At 38.6% G+C, this 24,607-nt stretch overlaps 4 protein-coding genes across 7 annotated transcripts in view; 3 read left to right on the top strand and 1 right to left on the bottom strand.

Moving 5' to 3' along the window:
- The first annotated feature begins 3,561 nt into the window (after positions 1 to 3,561).
- On the top strand, positions 3,562 to 5,218 carry LOC114849742 (trace amine-associated receptor 1-like). The gene has a single exon (XM_029141457.2). The coding sequence runs from the start codon at positions 3,894 to 3,896 to the stop codon at positions 4,926 to 4,928; it is 1,035 nt and encodes a 344-aa protein (XP_028997290.1). The 5' UTR covers positions 3,562 to 3,893; the 3' UTR covers positions 4,929 to 5,218.
- Positions 5,219 to 9,428: 4,210 nt separating this feature from the next.
- On the top strand, positions 9,429 to 10,949 carry LOC114850113 (trace amine-associated receptor 1-like). The gene has a single exon (XM_029142095.2). The coding sequence runs from the start codon at positions 9,900 to 9,902 to the stop codon at positions 10,884 to 10,886; it is 987 nt and encodes a 328-aa protein (XP_028997928.2). The 5' UTR covers positions 9,429 to 9,899; the 3' UTR covers positions 10,887 to 10,949.
- A 2,685-nt stretch (positions 10,950 to 13,634) lies between these two features.
- On the top strand, positions 13,635 to 14,926 carry LOC114849752 (trace amine-associated receptor 1-like). The gene has a single exon (XM_029141472.2). It carries the CDS (start codon positions 13,937 to 13,939, stop codon positions 14,924 to 14,926), a length of 990 nt encoding a protein of 329 aa, XP_028997305.1. The 5' UTR covers positions 13,635 to 13,936.
- A 2,161-nt stretch (positions 14,927 to 17,087) lies between these two features.
- Positions 17,088 to 24,607, bottom strand: part of LOC114849831 (adhesion G protein-coupled receptor F5-like) — a 34,292-nt gene continuing 26,772 nt past the window's right edge. For 2 of the 4 annotated variants that reach the window (XM_041069497.2, XM_055506365.1), the window contains exons 28-34: positions 23,835 to 23,999; positions 22,291 to 23,724; positions 22,136 to 22,177; positions 20,885 to 20,944; positions 20,655 to 20,721; positions 20,508 to 20,566; positions 17,088 to 19,337 (exon numbers count right to left, since the gene is read on the bottom strand). In XM_041069497.2, coding sequence (XP_040925431.1) covers positions 19,257 to 19,337; positions 20,508 to 20,566; positions 20,655 to 20,721; positions 20,885 to 20,944; positions 22,136 to 22,177; positions 22,291 to 23,724; positions 23,835 to 23,999 — 1,908 coding nt within the window. In that variant the 3' untranslated portion in view covers positions 17,088 to 19,256. Of the gene's footprint in view, positions 19,338 to 19,761; positions 20,567 to 20,654; positions 20,722 to 20,884; positions 20,945 to 22,135; positions 22,178 to 22,290; positions 23,725 to 23,834; positions 24,000 to 24,607 lie in introns of those variants that run through there. The other 2 variants (XR_008693850.1, XM_055506366.1) reach the window with 2 other exon arrangements.

Genomic DNA, 24,607 nt, shown 5'->3' with positions numbered 1-24,607 from the left:
TCCACCCAGACTCGAACCCTGGACAAAAAAAAACATTGTGGCCATGCACGTTAACCACTAGGCCACCAAAGACCTGATCATTGGTCGTTCTACAAGAGGCTATATGACGGAAGCAACTACGATGTTTTAGGACCAAAAGTGGGAGTCAATCGCCACCTACAGGCCAGAAGGACGTAACACACTCCTCCCGCAGTACAAACACTGACGCACAAACAATTTGCACTGACGCGGCAAATTTGAAACCCAAACACGGTGGGGGTAGACACTTTTACCGGCTGCCTCTGTACAGCTACATCTATTTAGGTCTTGTGTGACTTGTGTGTCTGAGTCTGTTATAAATCTAGTAGAGTGCAAGGGTGTCTCAAGTCCTGTCATGGGTTTCACCTATCCCACTCCTCCCAGCGTCATGCCAAACTCCTACTGTTACGAACTCGCCCCTTCGGTTCCGAACCGGCGGGCTTGACTGAGGACTTGGGACAGGAGAGGTGATGCCGTGAGGCGGTGGAGTAGACAAACGCCCGCTCTGAGTGGGGAAGCTACAGCTCTCAGAGCCAGGAGGAGAAACGCGCTCTCACTGAGCGGAGGAGTTTGGCACTGTGGCCTATGTGCACTACGCTGCAGACACACCGCGTTAATAAAACACTCAGTTTGAGTGTAACCCTTAATGTGCACCTGGCCGCAGCCGGCCGACCAGGTCGCAGGGAAACAGGACTAGGTTCCAACACAAAAATGCAAGAACTGAAAATCACTGCTAAGCAGGAAACCTTAGCACTACTACTTCGACAAACTAAAATATGCTCCGTTCCTAACGGGCAAAATCCTAAACATGGAAACACAAGACAATCACTCGAGACTTGGGACTAAACTACAGCACGGTCTTACGCCGGCTAACTAAATACACTCCGTAACCATTGACAGAACAACCTACACATGGAACATAAAACACATGACACTCACAAACCTTCACAGGTGACAGAAACTCAAATGAAACCAAAAGGAATGCCACTTTCTTAACCCTCCTCTCTTTAAAGGTAACAGTGGTGTAGCATCCAGCCACCACCGCATACACACCAACAATTTGTGACGACAACAGGACGACTAAAATAACACCAGGTGGGTCAACTATTTACATAGACAGGAAATTAATTAATTCCTGGTTTGTTATTTTCATTAGTTTTGTAGTAGTGTTTTTGGTCCCTTTCTGTTCTTGCTGATAGCTGTGTTTAGCAGAGACTTATTTACGCTCAGTTCGTTGTTCTCGTTGGCTCTGACTCAATCTAAACAACACCCAAGGACTTAATCCACCTTCTTGTATTGCCCAACATGACTTCTTTACTAGAAGAAAGAAGGCCAATTGCCACGATTCAGCTTTGCCACGGCTGTAAAAGATACATCTTTAAAATCAGTTTGTTTACCCAATGCCCTGAGAACACTCTCACACTAAGTATGCACTAAATACATTGAGGCAACAAGTGTCCCAACATAATGTACATGTAAACACTGAGATTTCTACTTGGTGTAAGTGTATCTAAATCACAAATTTGCTTAATTTATCTTAAATTATGTTATTGTTAATAGTTTATGATGTTCATCTATGTGAAGTCAATGTCAACGATTTCTCACAATAATTATCAACATTGAATTAACAAGGTAGGACATGAATAAATATCATTATGGAACACTTCATTTTTATAAATCTCTTATAATATTAGCACCGTCGCCTCACAGCAAGAAGGTTCTGGGTTCGATTCCCGGAGGCGGCCCTGGTGCCTTTCTGTGTGGAGTTTGCATGTTCTCCCCGTAGGTTCTCTCCGGGTTCTCCGGCGTTAGGTTGATTGGACTCTCTCCATTGCCCGTAGGTGTGAATGTGTGTGTGAATGGTTGTCTGTCTCTGTGTTGCCCTGCGAAGGACTGGCGACCCGTCCAGGGTGTACCCTGCCTCTCGCCCATAGCCAGCTGGGTTAGGCTCCAGGACCCCCGTGACTCCGCATTAGGGAATAAGCGGCTTGGAAAATGGATGGATATTCATATGTAGAATTATATTTCAGATTTCTTCTATAATATTTACAATAGTCACAATCCACTACTATGAACCATATTTGCTCAAATTATCAATTATGTAAAATATAATAATCTACTTTCATTTTACTGAACTTACTGAACAAACATTTAACAAAATTGTCATGTTACATATAACAACAACAATGATTAAATTCAAATTTGCCATTACACTGCCATGTTGTCACTGAAACTATGGAGCTAAATTGGATTCATATGTCTTAAAAGCAAAATTAAACAATTTGAAACTAAAAGCTTTCAAGTCCTAGTTTTTCACTTTGAAACCTGTTTTCAGTAATAGGCCTTTTTTTCAGGTTTAGTGTGTCCATAAGACGTTTTGATAGGTAATCCGTGTTAGTCCCGTCCCTCCATGCTATGCAGGGCCAAAAGTCTGAACCTGACCAAAGGAGAACTGAGCCTGAAAAACAAGAGCTGGCTCTTGAGTTGAGTTGAGTCTGTTCTCAAACTCTTGCCCAAGTTTGTTTATAACTTGAGAATACTTTTCTGCAACTTGGCTAAAAGTCTCAGATGCTCAAGCATTGTCTTTCAGCACACTCACTTCAGCACACTTTTTTGTCTAAATGCACAGATAAAATGTTCATCTGAGCTTTAAACACATATTTAGCACTTATCATGTTAGAATTTAAACAGTTTAGTTTCCCAGTATAGTCCATTAAAAAATTATAAATACCATCTGCTGTGCTGTACTGCTGCTGTCTAGAGACTCGTCATTGGATGTCCTGGTACAACTGATCGACCAAGTTCCCCGACAGAGCTTCGACCCTTTGTAGTTGCCCCCAGTTGGAGAGTGGCGATTACATCGTTCCCATATTTTTTGTTTTTAAGCACAGTTTTTGCAATTATCATCATTACTTCTTTGAAAACCTCCCAGTCTGAAAATGCCTTCTTTTTTCTATTTAAGAAATGTGTAGCTTTAAGTGGGGCTTCAGTTGCTTTTTGGGAAGTTTTCACTGTCTGAAAAAAAGACTGCTGTTTGTCTAAACCTGCTTTTAACAGACTTTTTCTTCATGTGTGTGCGACTAGTGGCTATGGTCCTCCAAACGGCGTAACTCGTCGGCGCTGTACACCACAAACATCATACTGTGCTGTAGAACTCGCTGTCTTCTAAAAAATCTACAGCGGGACCTCAGGCCATTGAAAATTCGTTCTGTATGCGTACAGTATTTGAGGAAAAACAATGGTGGACAGCAGTTGCGCTCCATCAGGCTAGCTCCGCCCCCCCCCCACCTAAACATGACCACGCCCCCTCTCAGCCTGGCTCTGCCCCTCTCATTCTGACCCCGTTGGGGCAGGTACAGAGGAAACCAGGAAGCACTAGTTGTACTAGTTGCCCACGGCAAACCATCTGCCGAGGTGTCTTATTGGAGGAATAAATGATTACCACCTTTACCAAGTGTCCTCATTGTAATGACATTCACTCTTTGAAATCAGCCAAAGGAATTAAAATATTAATATCGCAAAAATTTTAAGTGATAAGAAAAATTAACTTTTACAATTTTTCATTTGGTCAAAATGACCCATTTTATGCAGAAAATACAGAACAAGGTGTTGCTACAGTGAATTCTTCTCTGCAACCTTCATTTGATGGTTGGTGAAGTCCAACTTCTAATTGGACGATTGCCAAATGTATTCATTTAAGTAAGCAGGCAGAGCCTTATATAAGCAAAGGCTTTGGACAATGCTGAAGCAAGAAAAGACACCAATTAACATTTACGTGTAACCTGCCTGAGCTTTTAAAAGGTATAATATTATGTTATTGTTTGTAATGAATTAATGCAGTGCATTTTTTTTTGCAAAATGAATTGTTATTTGTAATGGAAAAATGTTTTGCAGGAACACAGAAGTACAGTATGGCACCAGAGATTACTGTCAACGTCAGTGCTGCTGACCACATACCTCTCTGTTATGAATTAGATAAGAGGTTTTACATATTGATAAACAGTACTTCAACAGCATGTGTTTTGTTATATGTTTATCTTGGCTGCTTATCAGTTGTTATTGTATGTGGAAATCTTTTTATTATAATCTCTATTATTTACTTTAAGCAGCTCCACACTCCTACAAACTCTCTCATCCTCTCGCTGGCTGTGGCTGACCTGCTGGTTGGGCTGCTAGTGTTTCCCTTCAACACCAGATTTACTGTGAGCTTCTGTCTTGATCGTGGGCATTTATATTGCAAACTGCGAAACGCTTTTGATGTAACACTGAGCACAACTTCTATTTTGAATTTATGTTGTATTTCTATTGATAGATACTACGCAGTGTGTCAACCTCTCACCTACAGAGCTAAGATGAGTTTTCATGTTGTTGGTACTATGATTCTGGTGACCTGGGGTATTTCCATTCTAGTGGCTATTGGCTTTTTAGTTTCAGAATTTAATTATGAAAAGTGTGAAAAGTCCTGTCTTATTGATATTTTACTTGCAAATATTTTGGGACCTATTTTGGGATTTTATGTCCCAGTGATCATAATGTTATGTATATACCTAAAGATTTTCCTTGTTGCACAGAGGCAGGCACGTAGTATACAGAACAAGAGCTGTCAAATGAGAACATTTGGATCCACTGTGAGTAAGCTGGAAAGAAAGGCCACTAAAACTCTCGCTACTGTTTTGGGAGTTTTTCTGATGTGTTGGACTCCTTTCTTTCTGTGCTTTAGCTTCCAGCTTTTCCACAATGTCTCGGTGCCACCTGCAGTGTTTGAAACTCTCAATTGGTTTACATTGTCAAACTCAATGCTTAATCCTTTTATTTACGCTTTCTTCTACAGTTGGTTCCGAGCAGCTTTCAGAATCATTGTTTCTGGAAAAATATTTCAAGGTGATTTTGCTAACGCAAAACTGACTTAGCATATTGTTTGAAAACCTAAATTAACAAAAGTTATGACACAACTACAAAAGTATCAGTAGTAAAAATGAGCCCATTTATTCATTCTGTTTGTATCCATGCATTTGATCACTACAACATTCTTTATGAAAAGATACAGATCTGAATACAACACATATGATGCATTTGTTTATTTAATGTATAAAATGTATTGCATTGCATTTAATGCCACAATATTATTATGTATTGATAAAAAAACATTCTGATAATTGTAGATTACACGTGTAAGAGTGCTTAAAATAAATATGGTGAAATACAGGATATATGCATCTGCATGCTTTTATAAGTAAAAAGTTGTATTTCATTAATAATTGTTAATCATTCATTTAAACTGAATTTAATAAATATTTTTTTTATTGTGTCAATAATTATATGATGTAATCTTAACAATATAAGTAGTAGCTTTCACTATATAGTGCAGTAGTAGTAGCAGTATCTGCTATGGGTGCTAAGATACTGTATGTCAATTCAATTTCAATTTTATTTGTATAGGGCCAAATCATAACTAGGTTGGGCAGCAAGGCACTTTACAAAGTAAGGTTTAAGAACTTACACAAGAGTGTAAGAGGAAAAGAAGTAGAAGAAAAGAAAAACTCCAGCAGAACCAGGCTGGATGTGGGCGGCCATCTGCCTTGACAGGTTGGGGTGAGGGGATAGAGAGAGAGAGAGAGAAAAGCAAAGCAACTACAGAGTACATGCAGAATGGTTGGACCAGGGACTGGACACAGGCTGCAAAAGGAGTTTATTCATTGCGCCTAGTATTCTGCTCAGCTGAAACACCTGAGAACATGAGGACTTCGTAAGGGTTAAAATCATTGTTCACTGTTTCCTTAATGCTAATGTTGTTGGCTATTATGAATGAGGGCCAAACCATCACCTCAAGATCAGAATCACCTTATACCATAAGACAACAAATTAGAGTAGAGTAGAAGTAGAAATCTTTTTTCACTGGCTTTAATTCAACATGTACTTAATTAAGTATGAATAAAGTGTACCTAATAAAGTGACCAGTAAGTATATTTAGACAGCATAACATCCAATCACACGAGTGTTTAATCCATTTATGATGTGTTGGAATTATTGACTATTTATTATTGTATTAATGACCATTTCAACATCTTACACTCTGCATTGTTGATGAGGCATCACCTTTCAGAATTGTTTTCATTAATGCATTTTATTTATTTGTTTTATTTATTTGAAAAAATAATAATAAAAACACTGAGCAGAAAACAACACCCTAATTGTACCTACATATAAATAGAAACACATAATGCACTTGAAAAAAAAAACATCCAGTACCAAGCTGATAGACAGGAGACAATATATGAAATAGCAAACTATGAGTTCTTGTTTGTGCTCATACACACATACACATACATTAACATCCAATGAGAATAGGCGGTGGACTGGATGGATGGATGGATGGATGGATGGATGGATGGATGGGTGGACTTCGGGGGCCGACAGGGCTGCGAACGACCCCCTCTTCGGGGCCGACAGGGCTGTGAATGGCCACCTCTTCCGGGCCAACGGGGGACAGAATGGCCGCTTCTTATGGGCCAACACGGGACAGAATGGCCTCTCCTGGGCCAACACGGCACAGAATCAAGATGCGTTGCGTGCACGTTCCGGGACTGGGCTGGGGCATGGGCTTGAGTTTGACTGAGGCGTGGCTGAGCTGGAGCTTAAGTTGGACATGGTTGGAGCGCTGTCGTTTGCCGGGGCTGTAGGATTCAGGTGTGGCAGGAAACGCAGTGCAGCAGAGGTCCAACAAAGAGGGAGACCGGTGCAGCCGGGGTCCATAATGGCCAGGTGCTGCGACAAGCTGAGGTTCTGCAGTTAGAGCAGACTGCGAAACTGTGACAGGCTGAAGAGCGGCGACTGGGGCAGGCTGAGGTGCTGCTACCACATTCTCCTCCAACGTACCCACACCAGGTAGGTCAAGCACCCATCGATCCTTATTAACCAAGTCCCTTAGGTCATAAAGAGCGCTTCAAATCTGGCTTCCATGGTGGGCGCCTCTGTGGCGTCCCTTAGGAGATCTCCATAACACACCCGGAAGCTCTCCAGCAGATCCGGCCCCATGGAATCCGACATGATGAAACATTCCTCACAATCTCAAACTAGGCTTGAGCAAACGGGGAACTGGCTGAGTTCAAGTTTGGCCACATTGTACTGTCACAAATGCAGTGTGAACGTAGATGGCAGACACATATGCATAGCTCAGCAGACGTCCAGATAAGTAAAAGGAACGTTTAATGTTTAGAATGGTCAAAGTTACAGGCGCAGGTCAAACCAGGTAGGCAGAATGGCAAAAGTACACAAGCGGCAGTCAGGCGGATGGTCAAAACAGGTAAGTAGGTCAAAACATGTACAAGCAAGGCTACGGTACCGGTAGGGGTGATCCAAACTCTCAAGACGTGGTCCAAAACATGAACGATAACAGGCAGGCAAAAACAAGGAATGCTGGAACGGATACAAAACTCAAAAACAAAAACAATCTGGCAGGGAACAAATGTAAGTGCTGGTGGTTATATACTGAACTTACGACCTGATTGTAAAACAGCTGTGTATTCACGTGACTGTAAATGTAAGGCAGAAAAGGGCATGACTGAACAGAAATCAATTTCTCAGAAATCAATGAGTCAGGTGGCGTAATATACAATACAAATAACTGATATGTATATTCCTACAGTTAGCATATATTAATAAAGGGTCTACTGCTAAAATGTTTTGCTGATCAAGTGTCATATGCTTTGTGGACATAACTGATCCAATGGTGTGTTTGTCATGAAAACAAATTCCATATAGGAATTATGCAGTTCAGGCATACGTCTGTCTGTAAGTTGAAGTTTGTCAGAAAAGACCAAAGAAAACAAATACATAAGGATTCTGCAAACATCCTTTTTCTGCAAAATATAATTACATTCATTATGCTTTTTGAACTCATCTTTGTTATGAAGCCTAACTACTTCTAAATTCCTGCCTGCTGGTTTTCTCATAAAGATTTCCACAGAGTACAACTCATGTTTACCAGCACAAGAACAGGGACCAAGGGACCCCACAGTGATTCACACCTTTAATTAGGGAGGTGTCAGGTAGCAAAGTCACTCACTCTAGAAAGAAACTAATTTTTCCCTTCTACTAATATCAAATATCTGTCTCATAATTTAAAGGTTGTACCTGTTATTGTTTGGGTTGTGTCAACCCTGTCCTGTGGAAAGATTTTGTCTTTTTCAGTTTGTACAGAGTTGAGCTAGATGACGAGGGTATTACTGTATATGCTACAGAATCAGAACCACAGAACAAGCTGCAGAACCAAGAAACAAACCTATTCCTACAGTATGTAGAATAAGCTGATGTTATTTATTGACTTTTATAACTGGCTAATGTGTTTATAATGATGCATTGTCGCTATTCCCTTTCAATATAACTTACAGTGTAGTACTGTATGAGCAACTGAACCCAACCCTGTGGTATTGATCACAACATGATTTCTGTCGGGAAATATGCATTGGCATATTGTTGAATTGCAGAAATGAGTAAAAGTATACATGACTGAAATTAGCATGATCATCCAAACTAACCCCTGAATGTAATTAGAAACATGCTACAATGACAAATATTGTTGCCTGGAGAGGTTTCTTTGATGAGCTATTACTTTCACAAAAGCAAATCTGTATTTAGTCATTTTGTAATAAACCAAACAGTTAGTGTGGCCTAGTACCCATGTGTTTCCCAGTCCTCATTTTACCTTTCCCAACTATTATGAGGATGTTATGATTTCCTCTTTTAGCATACCGTATACTGCAGGGGTGATCAGTACCAGCCCTATCAGTGCCCTCGGCAAGATTATGAGATTATGATTTTGGGTACCCCACCCCCCACCCCGCACATAGACAGCAAACTATTTTTTTTTTCTGAAGGCTTGGAGTGGCACCCCCTCCAGCAGATAGTACCCTAGGTGAATGCCTAGGTCGCCTATGCCTGGAGTGTTGGAGGCATTACTCAAATATAAAATCATTTTATTAAATAATTTAAAAAATAATAATAAATAACGTATGCTGGTAAAGTTAGTCTACACCTAAATTGCAAACAAATAAACTGACTCTGAAATATTGTACCACTTAACCATGCCATAAGTCTTGTAATATACCATTATAATTGTTTATATGAAGGTTCAATTTGGTTTGGGCAGAACCTAGAACCAAATTTAATATGCTAGTGTAAAATTTCCTGTTGTCCACAAAGTGCTTTACATTTATTCCTTGTTCTATTTATTCATAATTTAAGCCCTCCATATGTGATGTCAGTGTCAGTATAGCAGTAGTAGATCTTACTTTTTCTTTTCTGCAGGAATGAGGAAGCAGGTAAGTACTGGACTGGTGTATGGTGCCTGGGAAAAAGATAGTGGACTGTGCTGCAAGTGCTGCTGGAAAACGACTGTAACTCATATTTAATCTTTCAACAGATATGATTCAGGTCAATTATGACTGGTTAGGTCCTAAATGACATAATTAATCACAATAAATAAATTACACTATGGGTGTACAAAAAGCTTAATTAGTTTTACTAAAGGTCTAAAAATGTACTTTTGGTAGTTTCACATCAGATGCATCACTACAAAGACTGTCATGGAAATAGTGGCTTGTGGACATTACATGCATATACACGTAACACACTGCTAACCGTCACTGTTGTCATAGCATCTTGCAGAAAGGGAATGAATGTCATTGGACAAGGTAAACTTGTATCAACCATACATGTTATTCATATGATCGCTGGTGTAACTAGTGTCACAGTGGTGAAGTGGGCAACTATCAGTACTTGAAACCCAGACTCCATCTGTATACAGGTATAAATTGGTATGGTATAAATCTATCAGTCTATTAGTAATGTTACTGTGCATTGACACTTAACTTATACTGTATATGCATTTAAACAGATTGGAAATGAGTGTTAACAGATCTTCCATCACTAACATAAATTCCTGCTTTGGAATAGATATCTCTTACACACTGACAAGCATGCATGCATTATGTATGTTACTTTATATTTTTCTTGGGTCATTATCTATTGTTACAGTATGTGGAAACCTTCTTGTAATAATCTCTATTGTTTACTTTAAACAGCTCCATACTCCTACTAATTCTCTGATTCTCTCTCTGGCTGTGGTTGACTTGCTTGTAGGAATTTTAGTATGTCCTCTAACCATAAAATTCTCTACAACTGCCTGTCTTTACCATTATGATATGTTTTGTAAAATACGGACAACTTTTGGTACATCGCTGTGTACATGTTCTATTCTCCATTTATGCTGTATTTCTATTGACAGATATTATGCAGTGTGTCAACCTCTGACATATAGATTTACAATGAATAACAGAGTTATTGTGATCATGACGCTGATGAGCTGGGCTGTTTCTGCTTTTATTGGAGTCAGTATGATTACTTCAAGATCACAACAAAATAACTGTGGAACAATTTGTTTAAATCGAGTCAAACTGCTCAGCATTGTGAGTCTTATTTTTGCATTTTATCTTCCAATGATTATAATGTTATCTGTTTACTTGAAGATTTTCCAAGTGGCACAGAGACAAGTATTTAGAATCCAGAGCACAAAGTTGGGAAATAATGTTAGTAAAATGGAGAGAAAGGCAACCAAAACTCTGACTATTGTTATGGGAGTGTTTTTAATGTGTTGGTTGCCTTATTTCATCTGTACCACTCTTCTTATTCTCATTAATGTGTCATTACCATATGCTGTGCTTGAATTACTTACCTGGCTGGCACTGTGTAATTCAGTGCTCAACCCGTTCATTTATGCTTTTTTTTACAGTTGGTTTCGAACATCTTTCAAATTGATAATATCTGGAAGAATAATTCAGTGTGATTGCACAAACTTAAAGCTTCTCTGATTTACTGTTGGTCCTGCTGAAATATTGTGTTTACATGATTTTGATGACTTTCTAGCTAAAATAAAACAACACTTTTTGTTCTGTAATTTTTTTACCATTGTTACTGTAGCTTACTCATTGCTCTAACAATAAATAAATTATAGTAGATACATTCCAGAGAGTCTCATGTAATGTGTGGTATATAGGAAAAAAATATTTATACACTATTATAATGGTTCTGTCTACATGGCTATATGCAGCACTTACCCCTACAATCATAGAGTGATGGTTTAAAGCGCACTATACTGTATATATTATTAATGTGATGAGGAGTGAGCATCGGACCTGAAAGGAATAAAAGTAGTGGAGAAACGATTAACTATGTGCTTGTACTCCACCAAGGAATCTACTGCTCTCTCTGAGCTTGGGAGTACGTGCTCACACTGAATGGAGTGATATACAGTAGGCTGCTATGTCTCAAGTGCACACAGCTTGAACAGGATTGTGCCCCCCCCCCTTTCTCCGCCATATACGTACAGCACTAATATTTAGTGGTCGGAGGGCCTGCTCTGGATTTTTCATTATAAAGTCAGTTCTACCAAGTATTTGCACAGTCTGATATTCATGGTTACTTGTCTGGGCCAACGTACAGCGGAGACAAGTTATATACGTATATATATAACTTATATAAGTTATATATATATCTTTTACATGACTTGGAAGGATCAAGTCCTCTCAGGGAACGAATCGTTCAGTACGTGCAGTACCTTCTCTCGCCACATGGTAGCAGCTGCTTAAGCTCAGTCAGCAGAACAGAAAACAGAAATGATTCGTTCAGGACTTACTCAACTGAGCGCCCTTACTCTCAGCACAACATAATACATTCACATAATAGTCCCACTTTTTTTCTGTTCTCTGGACGCAGACCATCAACAGTAAATGGTTTTGCACAATTTGGCTAATAAAATGTCAAATTTTTATAAATCACCTTGCTTTTCAGCGGGGAAGTATCCCTAGGTCAAGTCAAAGCAAAATTTTATCTGTGATTTCTAATTCAATTTAAATCAAATGTATTGTTCTTCTTTATTTTAAATCAAAAGGCAGAAACCAGAAGACTGGTCCAATGCAGGTTATAAAAGACAGTAGAACATGGTTTTACATTATTAATTTGAATATTGTGATGACACGCGGCAGCAACTTTTGCAGCCACAGTAACTGCCCTAGTTCTGAGTCCTATCAATACGACTATCTGTGTTCCGTACACCACACGACCCCAGATAGCTTGAAGCTGAAAGAGAGCGAGAGCAGATGGTCTTTTCCCAGTTTTATTTTGGAACACCTGAATACATCGTAGCACAGAGGGTCACCCAAACCAACAGCATTTTCCCTCACCATGCTGCACAACCCATACATCCCCCACAATGCTCAGCAACCTGGAACCCCCGGGTTGCTACAATATAATAAATGGAAGCCCCCATTGTAATGCAACTCTCAATCAGACATACTGTAACTATGCCAATATACTATGCATATAGTACCAAACAGTTGTGTAATGCCACAAACTAAGAATTCAAATATACAGCATTATATTCTATTTCGAACTAGTCATACGTTGATTTTTCAATGTATGGTGTCTACACTATACTGCTAGTGAAATGAAATAGATAATGTCAGCGTTGTAGAGATGACAGACCCACATGCACAGCTCCAGACAGACGTAGGATAGAATATACTATAATGGTCTTTATTTTGGCACACACAAGGTCAGTTTAGGCAGGGTCATACACAGTGAGGCTCGGTGTCGATACAGGCTAGGTGCAGGCAATCTCAGGTCAAAAATACACAGGATCCAGTAACAGGCAGGCTCGGCTCTGGTACAGTTCAGGGCAAGACAGAATCAGGTCAGAAGCAAGCAGGATAATTACCAGGCAGGCACAGTTACAGGACAGACGAGGATCAGGCTGGATTCAAGGAACGATGGTCAGAAACAGGATCAGGATCGAGAGTCAACAAAGTAAGTAACGCTGGGTAGTGGTGAGTACACGCAACAATCTGGCAATTGGCTTGGGTGACTACTGAGGCTTAAATACCGGTAGGTGATTACAAATGACAGGCAAGTGTGAGTAATGAGAACCAGAAGAAACACGGAAACTAATGTGATGTGGTCAGAAACGGAAGTCCTTTCAAAATAAAACAGGAACATGATCTAAATCGTGACAGACAATAACTTGTTATTACTGTTAATGTGTGTTTTTCATACAGTTTTGAAGCAGTCAATCACAAATCTTCAAATCCTGTCTCCATGGAGGTACAAACACGTGATCACCACCAAAACTTAGACTAAACTTAAAAAACGAAACAAAACTTAGTTTAAACTAAATTTAGGAGAAATTTAAGAGTTGTCCAGGTTTATAATTTCCACTCAAGGTATATTCTCCCCCAAATTAGTACAATGAACTTGAAGTTGATAGTAATGGCACAAAACTTTTTAAAAATTAGCTAATTGTACATTGTACTCGTTTTTTTTAAATTAGACGTTATATCCAGGTTTACAGACAGACAGACAGACAGACAGACAGACAGACAGACAGACAGACAGACAGACAGACAGACAGATTTTGCATTAAACATTGAAAAAAAGAAAATTAAAGAACCTTTGGAAGGTATATCCTTGCGTGACAGCACACAATCCCACTCCTGTGTGCAAATACACATGGTTTGTGTATAATTACATTCTTCTATGATGGCTCATGAATATAGATGCTCAGATCTGATTGGATGCTCAAAGCTGTTGTTTTTTTAGCTGAATACATGTAGGCTTATAAATATTTCAGGTTTTGCATAGTGGCACAGAGACTAAGGATGCACAACACTGCCCTTGGATTGAGGGCATTCAGGTAGTAAAAAGGTAATGGGAAATTTTTATTTTAAGAGATAAATGGCTATTGTCTGTTTTTTAGGATATTGATATTATTGATAGGTGTCTGTTTCTTTTAACTGCGTCCTTTACCTGAAATTTTCTTGATGTTTAATTATTTTGATTTGTTTGTTTATTGCAGGCTATTGTGAAAATGACCATAGAACAAAAGCTGACTTTCAACAGAACCTATGCTTACAGCATACATCCCTGCTATGAAACCGATAACACAACTTACGCATTCACAGCCAACCCGTCTGTAATATGTGTTTCAGTGTATATTTTCCTTGGTTTATTATCTGTCTCCACAATATGTGGAAATCTTCTTGTTATTGTCTCTGTCATTTACTTTAAACAACTTCACACTCCTACAAACTACCTTGTTCTCTCGCTCTCCGTTTCTGACCTGCTGGTTGGGGTTTTAGTTTTTCCTTTCAGCATGGCATTCACCGTCACCTCGTGTATGTATCAGGAAGACTTCTTCTGTAAAATACGGGACAGCTTGGATGTATCTTTGTGCACCTCATCTATTTTGAACTTGTGCTGCATTTCCATTGACAGATATTATGCAGTGTGTCAGCCACTGACATACAGAACTAAAATTAATGTTCACTTTACTGCAATCATGATTCTGGTTAGTTGGGGTATTTCTGTTCTTATTGGAATAGGCATCATAATAGCAGGATTTAGCCAAGGAACGTGTGAAGACGTGTGTTCAGTTGATGTTGCCATGGCAAACACGATGGGACCTGTTTTCTCATTTTACCTTCCAGCAATCATAATTCTCTGTATCTATCTGAAGATTTTCCTTGTAGCTCAGAAACAGGTGAACAGCATCCAGAGCACAAAGTCTGGAGCAAATGTTAGTAAGATAGAGAAAAAAGCAACCAAAACTTTGGCTACTGTGATGGGTATTTTTCTTTTATGCTTGACCCCTTACTTTCTTTGTGTTGTATTTCAACCTTTGGCTTATAGCCCTCCACCAGCCTCTGTAATTGAAGCACTTAACTGGCTTACATTGTCAAACTCAATGCTGAATCCACTGATTTACGCTTTCTTCTACAGCTGGTTTAGATCAGCTTCCCAAATGATTCTTTCTGGCAAATTATTCCATGGTGATTTTGCTAACACAAAACTGTTTTGATTATTTACTGTACTGCTAAATATTAAAAACATTTGAAACAACAGATTCCTCACTTCTGTACTACAACCAAACGTATAACTGCTATTGCTGTTATTACTATTAGTGGACAATATGTGTAATAAATGAAAGCAAATAAAGTGGAACCATTTACAGCATATTAGATAATGTTCAGCTATAGCTGTAGATAGAGTCTAAACAGCTCAATAACATCATGCATTACTACATTAATAATAATAAATTAAACCATTATGCTGGATTTATTCAGCACTATTCGCATTATTCACATGAACAAAAGCAGATTAAAGGAAGCTTGACAAGTCTGTGGAGGAATATCAACCCACCTGTTGTCAGTTAACAGAGAGGCGCGCACATGCGCTGGTGTCAGCTTGTCTACACACTTATTCTGATGAACTAGTCTTGCCAGATGGGAAATAAAGAAATATCGTACTGCCACTTTAATGTAAATCACAGAGGTTTAGTCATGTCAATTAAACAATTATTTTATTCTTCCAATTGAAGACTGCTGTAAAGCAATTTAAATAATTGTGACATTTCTTTACATAAAACTTGCAGAAGTTAACAGTTAATATAAATACTGCCTCCTGTCACACTCTTGTTCTGTGAGTAGCTGGCTTTCTTGTCTGTTTGTGTCAGACAGACAGTTACCAACACAGAGATCTGTGGGATCTCTGATGTCTTTACCTTCTGCTGAGGTCCCTGCTACTCACTGATGGCCTTTGCCTCTGTAGGTATAGCTACTTAATGTCTTGTCCGTGTTTTCTTTTAAATGTTTTTTAACACTGTAATGTCTGACAACCTTTGAACACTGCAGCAGTGGCAAAAGGATTCGGCCTCATTCAATAAGTTGAATCCGTCCCTGAAACGGAGCGTCCAATTCACAGACAAGCCGATAATACTGCTTTGTTTATTCACCAGTCTCTGCACCACTGGAGCCTTTTCTTTTACTAGTTTGCTTCGGTTCTGAACTCACGTTTGTTTATTTACGCTCTTGTTGCAATGCTGGATGAACGTGTGTAACTGTCCAAACAAACACGAGCAGATCAACAATCAGTAGCGCTTCTGATGTGATTGACAGAGGGGAGGAGCCAACCAGCTATGAGTAAAAACATTTTCTGGTGATGTACGCGTCAATCAAAACTAAATCAAAACATGACGAATAGCGTTGTCAAAACTATCATATATTGGCTCTACGATATTGTACATCGTACAGATCCCAAAACTATCACAGTTATTTCTAACTTCTAATTCATCAGTTCTCATTCCCTGTTTCCACATGAAATACCTCACCTTTCTAGGATGGCCATTTCTATCGTGTATTTCTTCCCAAAACTTCCATGTCTTCTTTGTGTAGCTTTACAAATTTGTTGGTGCTTGTTGAACTAAGACTAGACAAGGCCATCTCCTACTGTACCTGCCTTCTCAGAGTCACACCTGGTTGGCCTAAATGTGTTCGTTGGGCCATCAGCAACTGACATCTAAGTCACCTGGGGCCGCAGGAAATGGGTCTCCCACCTTTAAAGCGATACTTCATCCCTATAAAGCAAAATGTCTTTAAATGTCTGTAAATAATTTACATTTTATCAGCAAAAATGTGGAACAACATTTGACATTTATGGTCTATGTCCAGAGAAAACGGAAGTAATACTGTGTGTGTTATAGTTGAACCTGGTCATATACTATGAGATGTTTTAGAGGACTTTTGCAGAGGAATAAATGATAATTTCTCTGCATAGAAGATATGCGGGAATCTGATTGTCTCTTCATTCTTAAATATTACCTGCCATCGTTTGGGTCAACCCCCATTCAAAATGAGTGACGTTTTCCTTTAACAATCATCTCACTGGAATAAATGAAAGGGGATTGCGAGCCAATGATTGGTAGAGCTTCTACCTGGTTGTTCAGGGCTTTTTGACACATGATCAGCTGTCACACTGCTGTAAGTGATGGGTTCATTTTGCCTTCAAACAATACAACTTGCTACCAAGTACATGAACATGTCCAATCAGTCATAACACAGTGAACAGGAAAATACAAACCACTGATCTCAGAGTGAGTAAGTGCATCATTGATCGTCGTTGGAGCCTGTTGCTGTTTGTTGTCTTTGCAGTTTATGTCAAATTTTCCTTTTATGCAAAGAACTGGATCCAGATGAAGAAATGCTTTTATTTATTGAATCCATGACATTCATTTTTCAAACTGTGGCAGAAAACTAAAATATTGTAACTATTACAGAAAATACATGTAAACTAAAATACAGTCAAATCTATTGGAGGATGAGACACAGCCACTACTGATAGTCAGTCACTTGTTATGATTGCAGTTTCCTCTGAGGTAACAGAGTTCCTTTTCAGAGCCTCTGTCAGGACACTCCGTGTACAAGCCAGTAAACGTCTCTTGATGCCTCCACCAGCCTGCTGACTTTGGGGGACTGTGTCATGGGGACCCAAAATCCTCCAGCAGGACATTAGTCTAGATGTTTTCATGCTTATTCAGGGCTTGATGGCACTTTATAGAGTCTACTACAGTATCTGTGTACTCTCTGGGTCAGCTGCTTGAGGTTGTACTTCTGCTGGGCATTGTAGTAGAGTGCAACCATCCTCTGGGCTCCTTCCACTGTAGCTCTGGCGTGATTTTCATTCCATCATGCCAATTCTCCTCCATCCGTAATTGATGAGGACAACACCTAGGTTGTTGTGTACGTGCCAAAGCTGGTCTAGGAGCTCCCAGAACTCTATGGCAAGGTGTCACATGAGGTTCCAGCCAGCTTCGAGGTCATCTGGACCTGTGCCAGGACAGCCTAAAAGGGACCACAAAATTGAACTAGGAAAATCCTGTCTCTGGTCAGTGTACTTGTATGTGTAGTCATCTGCATGTCTACATCGTCTAGGGCACCCACAGAAATAACGGCCACTTGAAGAAGACATAGCATGAGGCTGGTTGTAGAAGGATTTGGCTCTGGGAGGATACCTTCAGAGGCCAAGGCCATCAGTGAGAAGCAGGGACCTCAGCAGAAGGTAAAGACATCAGAGATCCCACAGATCTCTGTGTTGGTATCTGTCTGTCTGACACAAACAGACAAGAAAGCCAGCTACTCACAGAACAAGAGTGTGACAGAAAGACAGTATTTATATTAACTGTTAACTTCTGCAAGTTTTATGTAAAGAAATGTCACAATTATTTAAATTGCTTTACAGCAGTCTTCAATTGGAATTGTTTAACTCTGCAGTAAAACATGTCATGAAACCAGGACACAGCAGATCTATTGCAGGTACAGTATTATGTCTGCTTGAAACTGCATGAGTTAGATATGTTTCCTGCTCTGCAGCATAAACCACCAAGTTATTGGACCACTTTTAGTAACTGTATGAGACCAGTTAAACGAATAAGATTCTATTTTTACAATGCCAAATGGTGATTAAAGCCTTTCATTGTCAGGACCCACCATCCAAGATGGTCAATCAGGTCTAGATTGTTAGTTGGACTGAGTCAGAGCCAGACAGAACAAGATAGGTTCCATAAACTCAAAGCTCTGCAACAAACAAAGGACGGAAGAAACACAATAAGCAGGGCAGGGTCAAACCAATAACAGTCCTTTAAAACAAAGTTGAGAACAAAAAAATTCAGGTGGACAAAAGCAGCTAATCTAGACTGAATGAAAAGTAACAAACGTTGAGGAACATGGCAATAGGGAGACAACTAAGACACAGGAGCAAAGAGCTATGGAGCTGTAGAGCCAAGGGCTACAAAGCTATAGTGTTAGGAGCTGGGAGCTATGGTGTTACAGTACTTTTCAAGCTTTGGCAATTGTAGTTATGGTGTTATGAGCTAAGAGCTGTGGGTGACAAGCTAGAAGCTACAGTAAGAGCAATGCGTTAGGAGCTAGGAGCTACAGTAGGAGCTATGGCATTAGGAGCTAGTCGTGAGAGGAGGGGTAGATTGGTTATAACCACAATTCATTTTGTGATCAGAATTTCAGAAATTGTTGGCCATGTGTATGGCAAGGTAAGGGCTTCACAAGAACAGCGTTTCGAAAACGCGTCATGTCAGGTTGTGACACGTCTCTTGACTGTCACACCGGTGACTCAGTTCCTCCATTGGCTCCCAATTGAGTTTAGACCATGGTAGTCCATGGTACTGCGCCTTCTTATTTAGACAACCTAATTCACCTATTGCACAATCTGTTCTACTACACAAGTTTTGCTCCGCAGTCCAACAGTAATCTCTGGTGTGATTGTTTTCTGTGAGTTGGCCCAACAACTATGGAACACCTTACCGCTAGAAATCAGGTCTTCATGGGAACTGGTTGTTTTTAATAATAGCACATTGGACAAATGGTCACAATTAAGCCAAATGATAAGTACTCTTGCTTGAAGAACATTCTGAGACAAAGCTACAGTATATATAGAAAAAGAAAAGACAATTGCAAACTGATTATTTAACAATCACTGGCAATTTACTTGCCTGTTTTAACACAAGAGAACATGTAGTTCAACATAATTCTTGGCTTATGCACATAACAAACACTTACATAAGTATAATGATAATAATAATATGAATTGCAATTATGATGAAACTACACATTAAGATTCAATAAGCAAATGTTTTGTGTATTTAAAGTGACATTAGAGAAAGTACATCAAGAAATCTATTCTGTTGTTTTATTGCACACATGCCTACAGTACCACAAGCAAAAATCATGGTGAAAATCAGTCTTTAATCTGTCCAGTTATTGGGAAAACCAAAGCACTTTATCAGATTAGTAATGATAAAGACATTTAAGAAAAATCACCAGTAATTAAAACTGTAATTTACTATACATTTACAATTTTTATTGGTCGCTTTGACGCAGTTGCCCATGAAACAACACATTTTCATAACAGCTTACATGCAGGTCTAAACAGCTGCTCCACTGTCGTCAAAACACTCGAAATACGCATCAAAAAACCATTCTACCTTCAAACAATACAACTTGCAACCAAGTATATGAACACGTCCAATCAGTCATAACACAGTGGACAAAATGCTGATCTCAGTATGAATCAGTGCTCCACTGATTGTCATTGGAGCCTGTTGCTATTTCTTGTCTTTGTAGTTTATGTCAAATTTACCTTTTATGCAAAAGATTGGACTCAGATGAAGAAATGCTTTGATTTACTGAATCCATGACATTCATTTTCCAAACTATGGCTGAAAATTGAAGTATTGTAAATATTGTAATATTGTAAATATTACAGAGAATACATATGAACCAACATACACACAAACCTATTTGAGGATAAGACACAGCCACTACTAATACGCAGTCTCTGCTTTAGACCTCCACCATCCATGCTGGTAAAGTATTCTGTACTGGAATAGTGATGATGGAAATACTGTAAGTGGGACCTAGTTATGCAAAACAGGTCAATGCGACTAATAAAAACTGTATTACGTTTTACCAAGATTTAAATCATTAAAAACTATTGATTAATGGTTAATCAGCTATTAAATAAATAGAGTACAGTATATACTGTATATAAAATATTGTGTTAAAGACAGCAACCATGATTTAGATAATTACATATGACTCTGATGTATGACTGTTGCTCTGATTTGCAGCTTCTGAAACATGATAGATATCTGAGAGAAAAAAGATAAATTTATAATTTAGCCATATTACATAGATAAGCAAATAATTAACTAATTATCAAACACATTACATGCTTACTTTTTCTTCGTCTGAAATGATTTAATATATTGAATCCTCTGGAAGAGGTATCACCACCACTTGTACTCTAGAGCAGAAAGAAATGTGTGTAATAATTGTATCTGTTAGTTTTACAGTATAGTATACAGTAAAGTAATAATTAGTCAAATTTCACATACCTGTGGTAAACTATATACAAATTATTGCTCATACTGCTTCTGCAATAGTTTAGAAAATTAAGAAATACTCACTTTTGTTGGACAACAGCCCATGCTTGGTGTGAGGTACCTTCTTGAGAGGAGAGAACGTATCTACAGACAAAATCAAATTTGCCTAGGTCAAAATCAACTGTATTAAAAAAGCAATAAATAGACAAATATTCACTATAAATGGAATTTTTAAAGAACAATTTAATCAATAACTGAATGCTACTCTTATCTGAACTAAGCTACTACTGTATATGCACTATGAATTCTTATTTTTTAACTGCGTTTATGTAGGTAAGGGAAGTAAGGGATCATCCTTATTTTCAGCTGAAGCTCAGGAAAAAATAGGAAATGAATAATAATTGAATATAAATTAATTATGAACGTTATGCATTTGACCCTTAGCTCTGTGCAAACGTAAGCCATCAACTCTCAGTACTGAGCCATGAGCATGCTGTATACAAACAAAAAAATAATCAGGCCTAAAACCTGTGAATTTTCCACGTAATTTTATCACGTTAATAGCAATAGTAAGAAGTTACTTTTGCTTTGCAGTCTGATGCTATAGGCACTGAGCCACCAGAGGACTACTTACACCTTGCAAATCTTTAAAAGGTATAAGAATAAAATAAATATATTAACCTTATAAACATATGAGGTTAATATATAAGGTTGATTGATTATTGATGAACCCTAATTATAATATATACACATAATATAAAATTATACAATTTGTACTTTATTGCTTTTTAAAGTACAAACTGCTTGAAGAGTCCTTGATGTTGCGCTCTGGTGGCTAAGTTGGTATAGCGTTACCTGTGTAGCAGGTAGTTTTCATTTCAAGCCCAGTTGATCCTGCTAGAAAATGGAATTTCCCCAAGGGAATCAATGATGTATGTATTTTTGTAGTAGATATTATCTTATCTTTTAGTAGATATTTCACTTAACCATAAACTGGTGGAATAGTTAACATGCAACATTTACATTTAATTAAATTACATAGAGTATAGGTTTTAGTCACGATTGCTTTTTACAGTGTATACTGACCAACCTCATTCATAGATTTCAAGTAATTTGATGTTTTTGCATGCAGTATATATTTGAGCATATTTGCATTATGTTTATTTAAAAAAAACAGAATAATATGAAATCATATTTTTCATATATTTAATACTTAATAATAATGAATGTTTTATTAGGGGGAAGAATAATTGTGTAGACTATGCCTCCACTACTGTACTTCTCATGTTATAATACCAGTTGAACGTGGTATTAATGTATGTAAAAGCAACATACCTTTGAATCATATAATGTCCCAAACACTAAAATAAAAAAACCCTGAAAAAGATACAAATGCATATATATATATGTAAACTAAATATTTAATTGCTGAAAAAAATACTGCAACTAAGCAATAAATTATGTGTTTGTATGTTAATAGTTAAACATACCTGTAGTGAATTGAAGAGTGCAAAGGCAATGTGGGTTCCTTCATCTGTATATGATATCATTGTCCCCACACCCAAAGACCAGGTCAAACCAAATAAAGGAGTCAAAATGATCACACATCTTGTAACGACCACCAGCGTTTGTTTTTCTTCTCTTTTGAATGTGTCTCCCACTCCTCTTCTTAACATTTTAAGCAGGACCAGAATTACTATTAAAAAGTTGATGGACACTATGGTTAAGGCAGGTATCACCATTGCCAGCAGGGCCTTCGTCTCAGTCCAGTTGAGCCAGCAAGCATAATCTTTCCTGATGTATCCATGTCCTGGTGCTGTGGCAGCAACAGTAATTACAGCTATAATCAGAGGGCAGCCATAGCCTAAACTGAAGCCAATGGCCAGCATGGTTGACTTGGACATATGGGAAAACACCATTACGGTCCGATACAAGAGCAGAAGTCCTGACACCAGCATCCAAAAAAACAGAGCAAGGTAGAAGAAGTGCATGAAAAATGTTGCTGTGCTACATGCCCCAACAGGAACATCATAGTTCTGCCATTGATCTTCAGCCGGGTTCTTAGAAATTGAAGCTCCGATGATGAAACAAATATTAGCCACCAACAGAGACAGCGCAGTGTTGACAATAGAAACATGACGCATGAAGGCGGTGCTGTTTCGGGTAATGGCTTTCCAAACGTAGCCTTCAATAATGAGACATATAACCAAGCTTGCCAAAGATATCCCAACTCCAATATAAGTTATTATGGCCAAGGCTCTTCTTATTGAATCAGACTCAGGGATGCCTGGTGCCATCAATATTGAAAATGAGGTGAGGTGGTTACAGTTACATGTCACTATGTTGTTTATGTCAGAAACAAAGTTACAGCCTGTATCATCCCAAGCTCCAAAGTTACTAAAAAGTTTGAAGTTCCAGAAGACACAGTGTGGGCTCAGTGTCACTGAGTTATTCAGTGGTAGGGAGTTGTTCAGTGATAGGGAGGTGTTTAAAGTTGAGGCGTTGTTTAATTTGACGTAGCGCAGGATAACGTTTTGAATTGTTGCATTTATTTTTATGAGCACTACATCAGCATTGATGAAATTGCTGGTAGTTCTGTTTCCAGTGGTGGAGTTCCGTGTTGGCATAACCTTATTAAGGCTAAAGAAGATCATGGTGGTGACCGTTTTGTCTGTCAGGTTGGTGTTTGGAATGTCTATGGTGACACTAGAATTCAGTATTGCATTGAAGGTATTATTAAACTTCTTCCTTTCGAGCACAATCAGTGGAGTTACCACAGTGAAGTCCTCATTCAAACTATCTGAATAAGATTCCAGTGAAGACAATAAGACTGAGCTGGCGTTACTGCTCATATTTTCATTGAGAAGTTTCCAGGACTCAGTTGTGTTTTCACCAACAATGGCATTGACAGTATTTAATACATCCTGTAGGCCAAAAGAATTATCAAAATATAAGCATTATGCATATGCATTACATTTGTTATCACAGCACACATCTTTTCATTAATGGCTACAAAGTGAAAGGTTTCACTTACCTCCATGACAGTTTGGTTAACAGGAGTGGGGACAATTGCAATGGTGTTTAGTATGTCAACAATAGTTGATATGGACCAAGATGAATTCCAAATTTCCATCTGGTTTTGCTGGACAGCTTCATATAGAGATTTTACAAATGCTGGCACTTGTTCGGTACCCACATTCTAAAAGAAATAAATATATTATTAAAACAACAGCATTTAGACAAATTTATCATGTCATCTGGTCTGGTGGAAGTCCTCACTATGTTTATTTGATTGACGCCAAGTTTACATGCAGCAGCTCGATTTCCTTCTTCGACAGTGAGATCAATTACCTTTAACTTCAAAGCTGCATTAAATGCATTTCTTCATGTCTTTTCCATGATGAGTGTGTGTGCATGACGCGCAAAATAATTTACTGCAAGTGCATTTATGTATATACAGTACTACAATTAACAGAAGAAATGAGCAGCAGTGACCTTTAACTTCTACTCACTCTGACGCTTTACTCAACAAGGTAAACGCTATCTTGATTTAAAACTAGACCAGTGGAGCCTGCATGAAGAACTGTCAACTGCACTGCTCTTTAGCCATTAGAATGGCAACCACTTCTATGAGTGGGCAAGAATATGGAACAGTCTCCTTTTCCCTACTTGTGAAAGGGCTGTTAAAGTCCACTCAAGGTGCTGGATTTCCCTCCATGAAGGCCAAGCCATAGCAGTTGCACAGCTTCAAAACAGATAGAATCAACTATTTGGACATAAATTCTGCTGCCTAATATTCCACTGGTT

The sequence above is a fragment of the Betta splendens genome, chromosome 24 (genome assembly GCF_900634795.4).
Source record: "Betta splendens chromosome 24, fBetSpl5.4, whole genome shotgun sequence".
NCBI lineage: Eukaryota > Metazoa > Chordata > Actinopteri > Anabantiformes > Osphronemidae > Betta > Betta splendens.
This window is presented reverse-complemented; position numbering and strand designations above follow the sequence as displayed.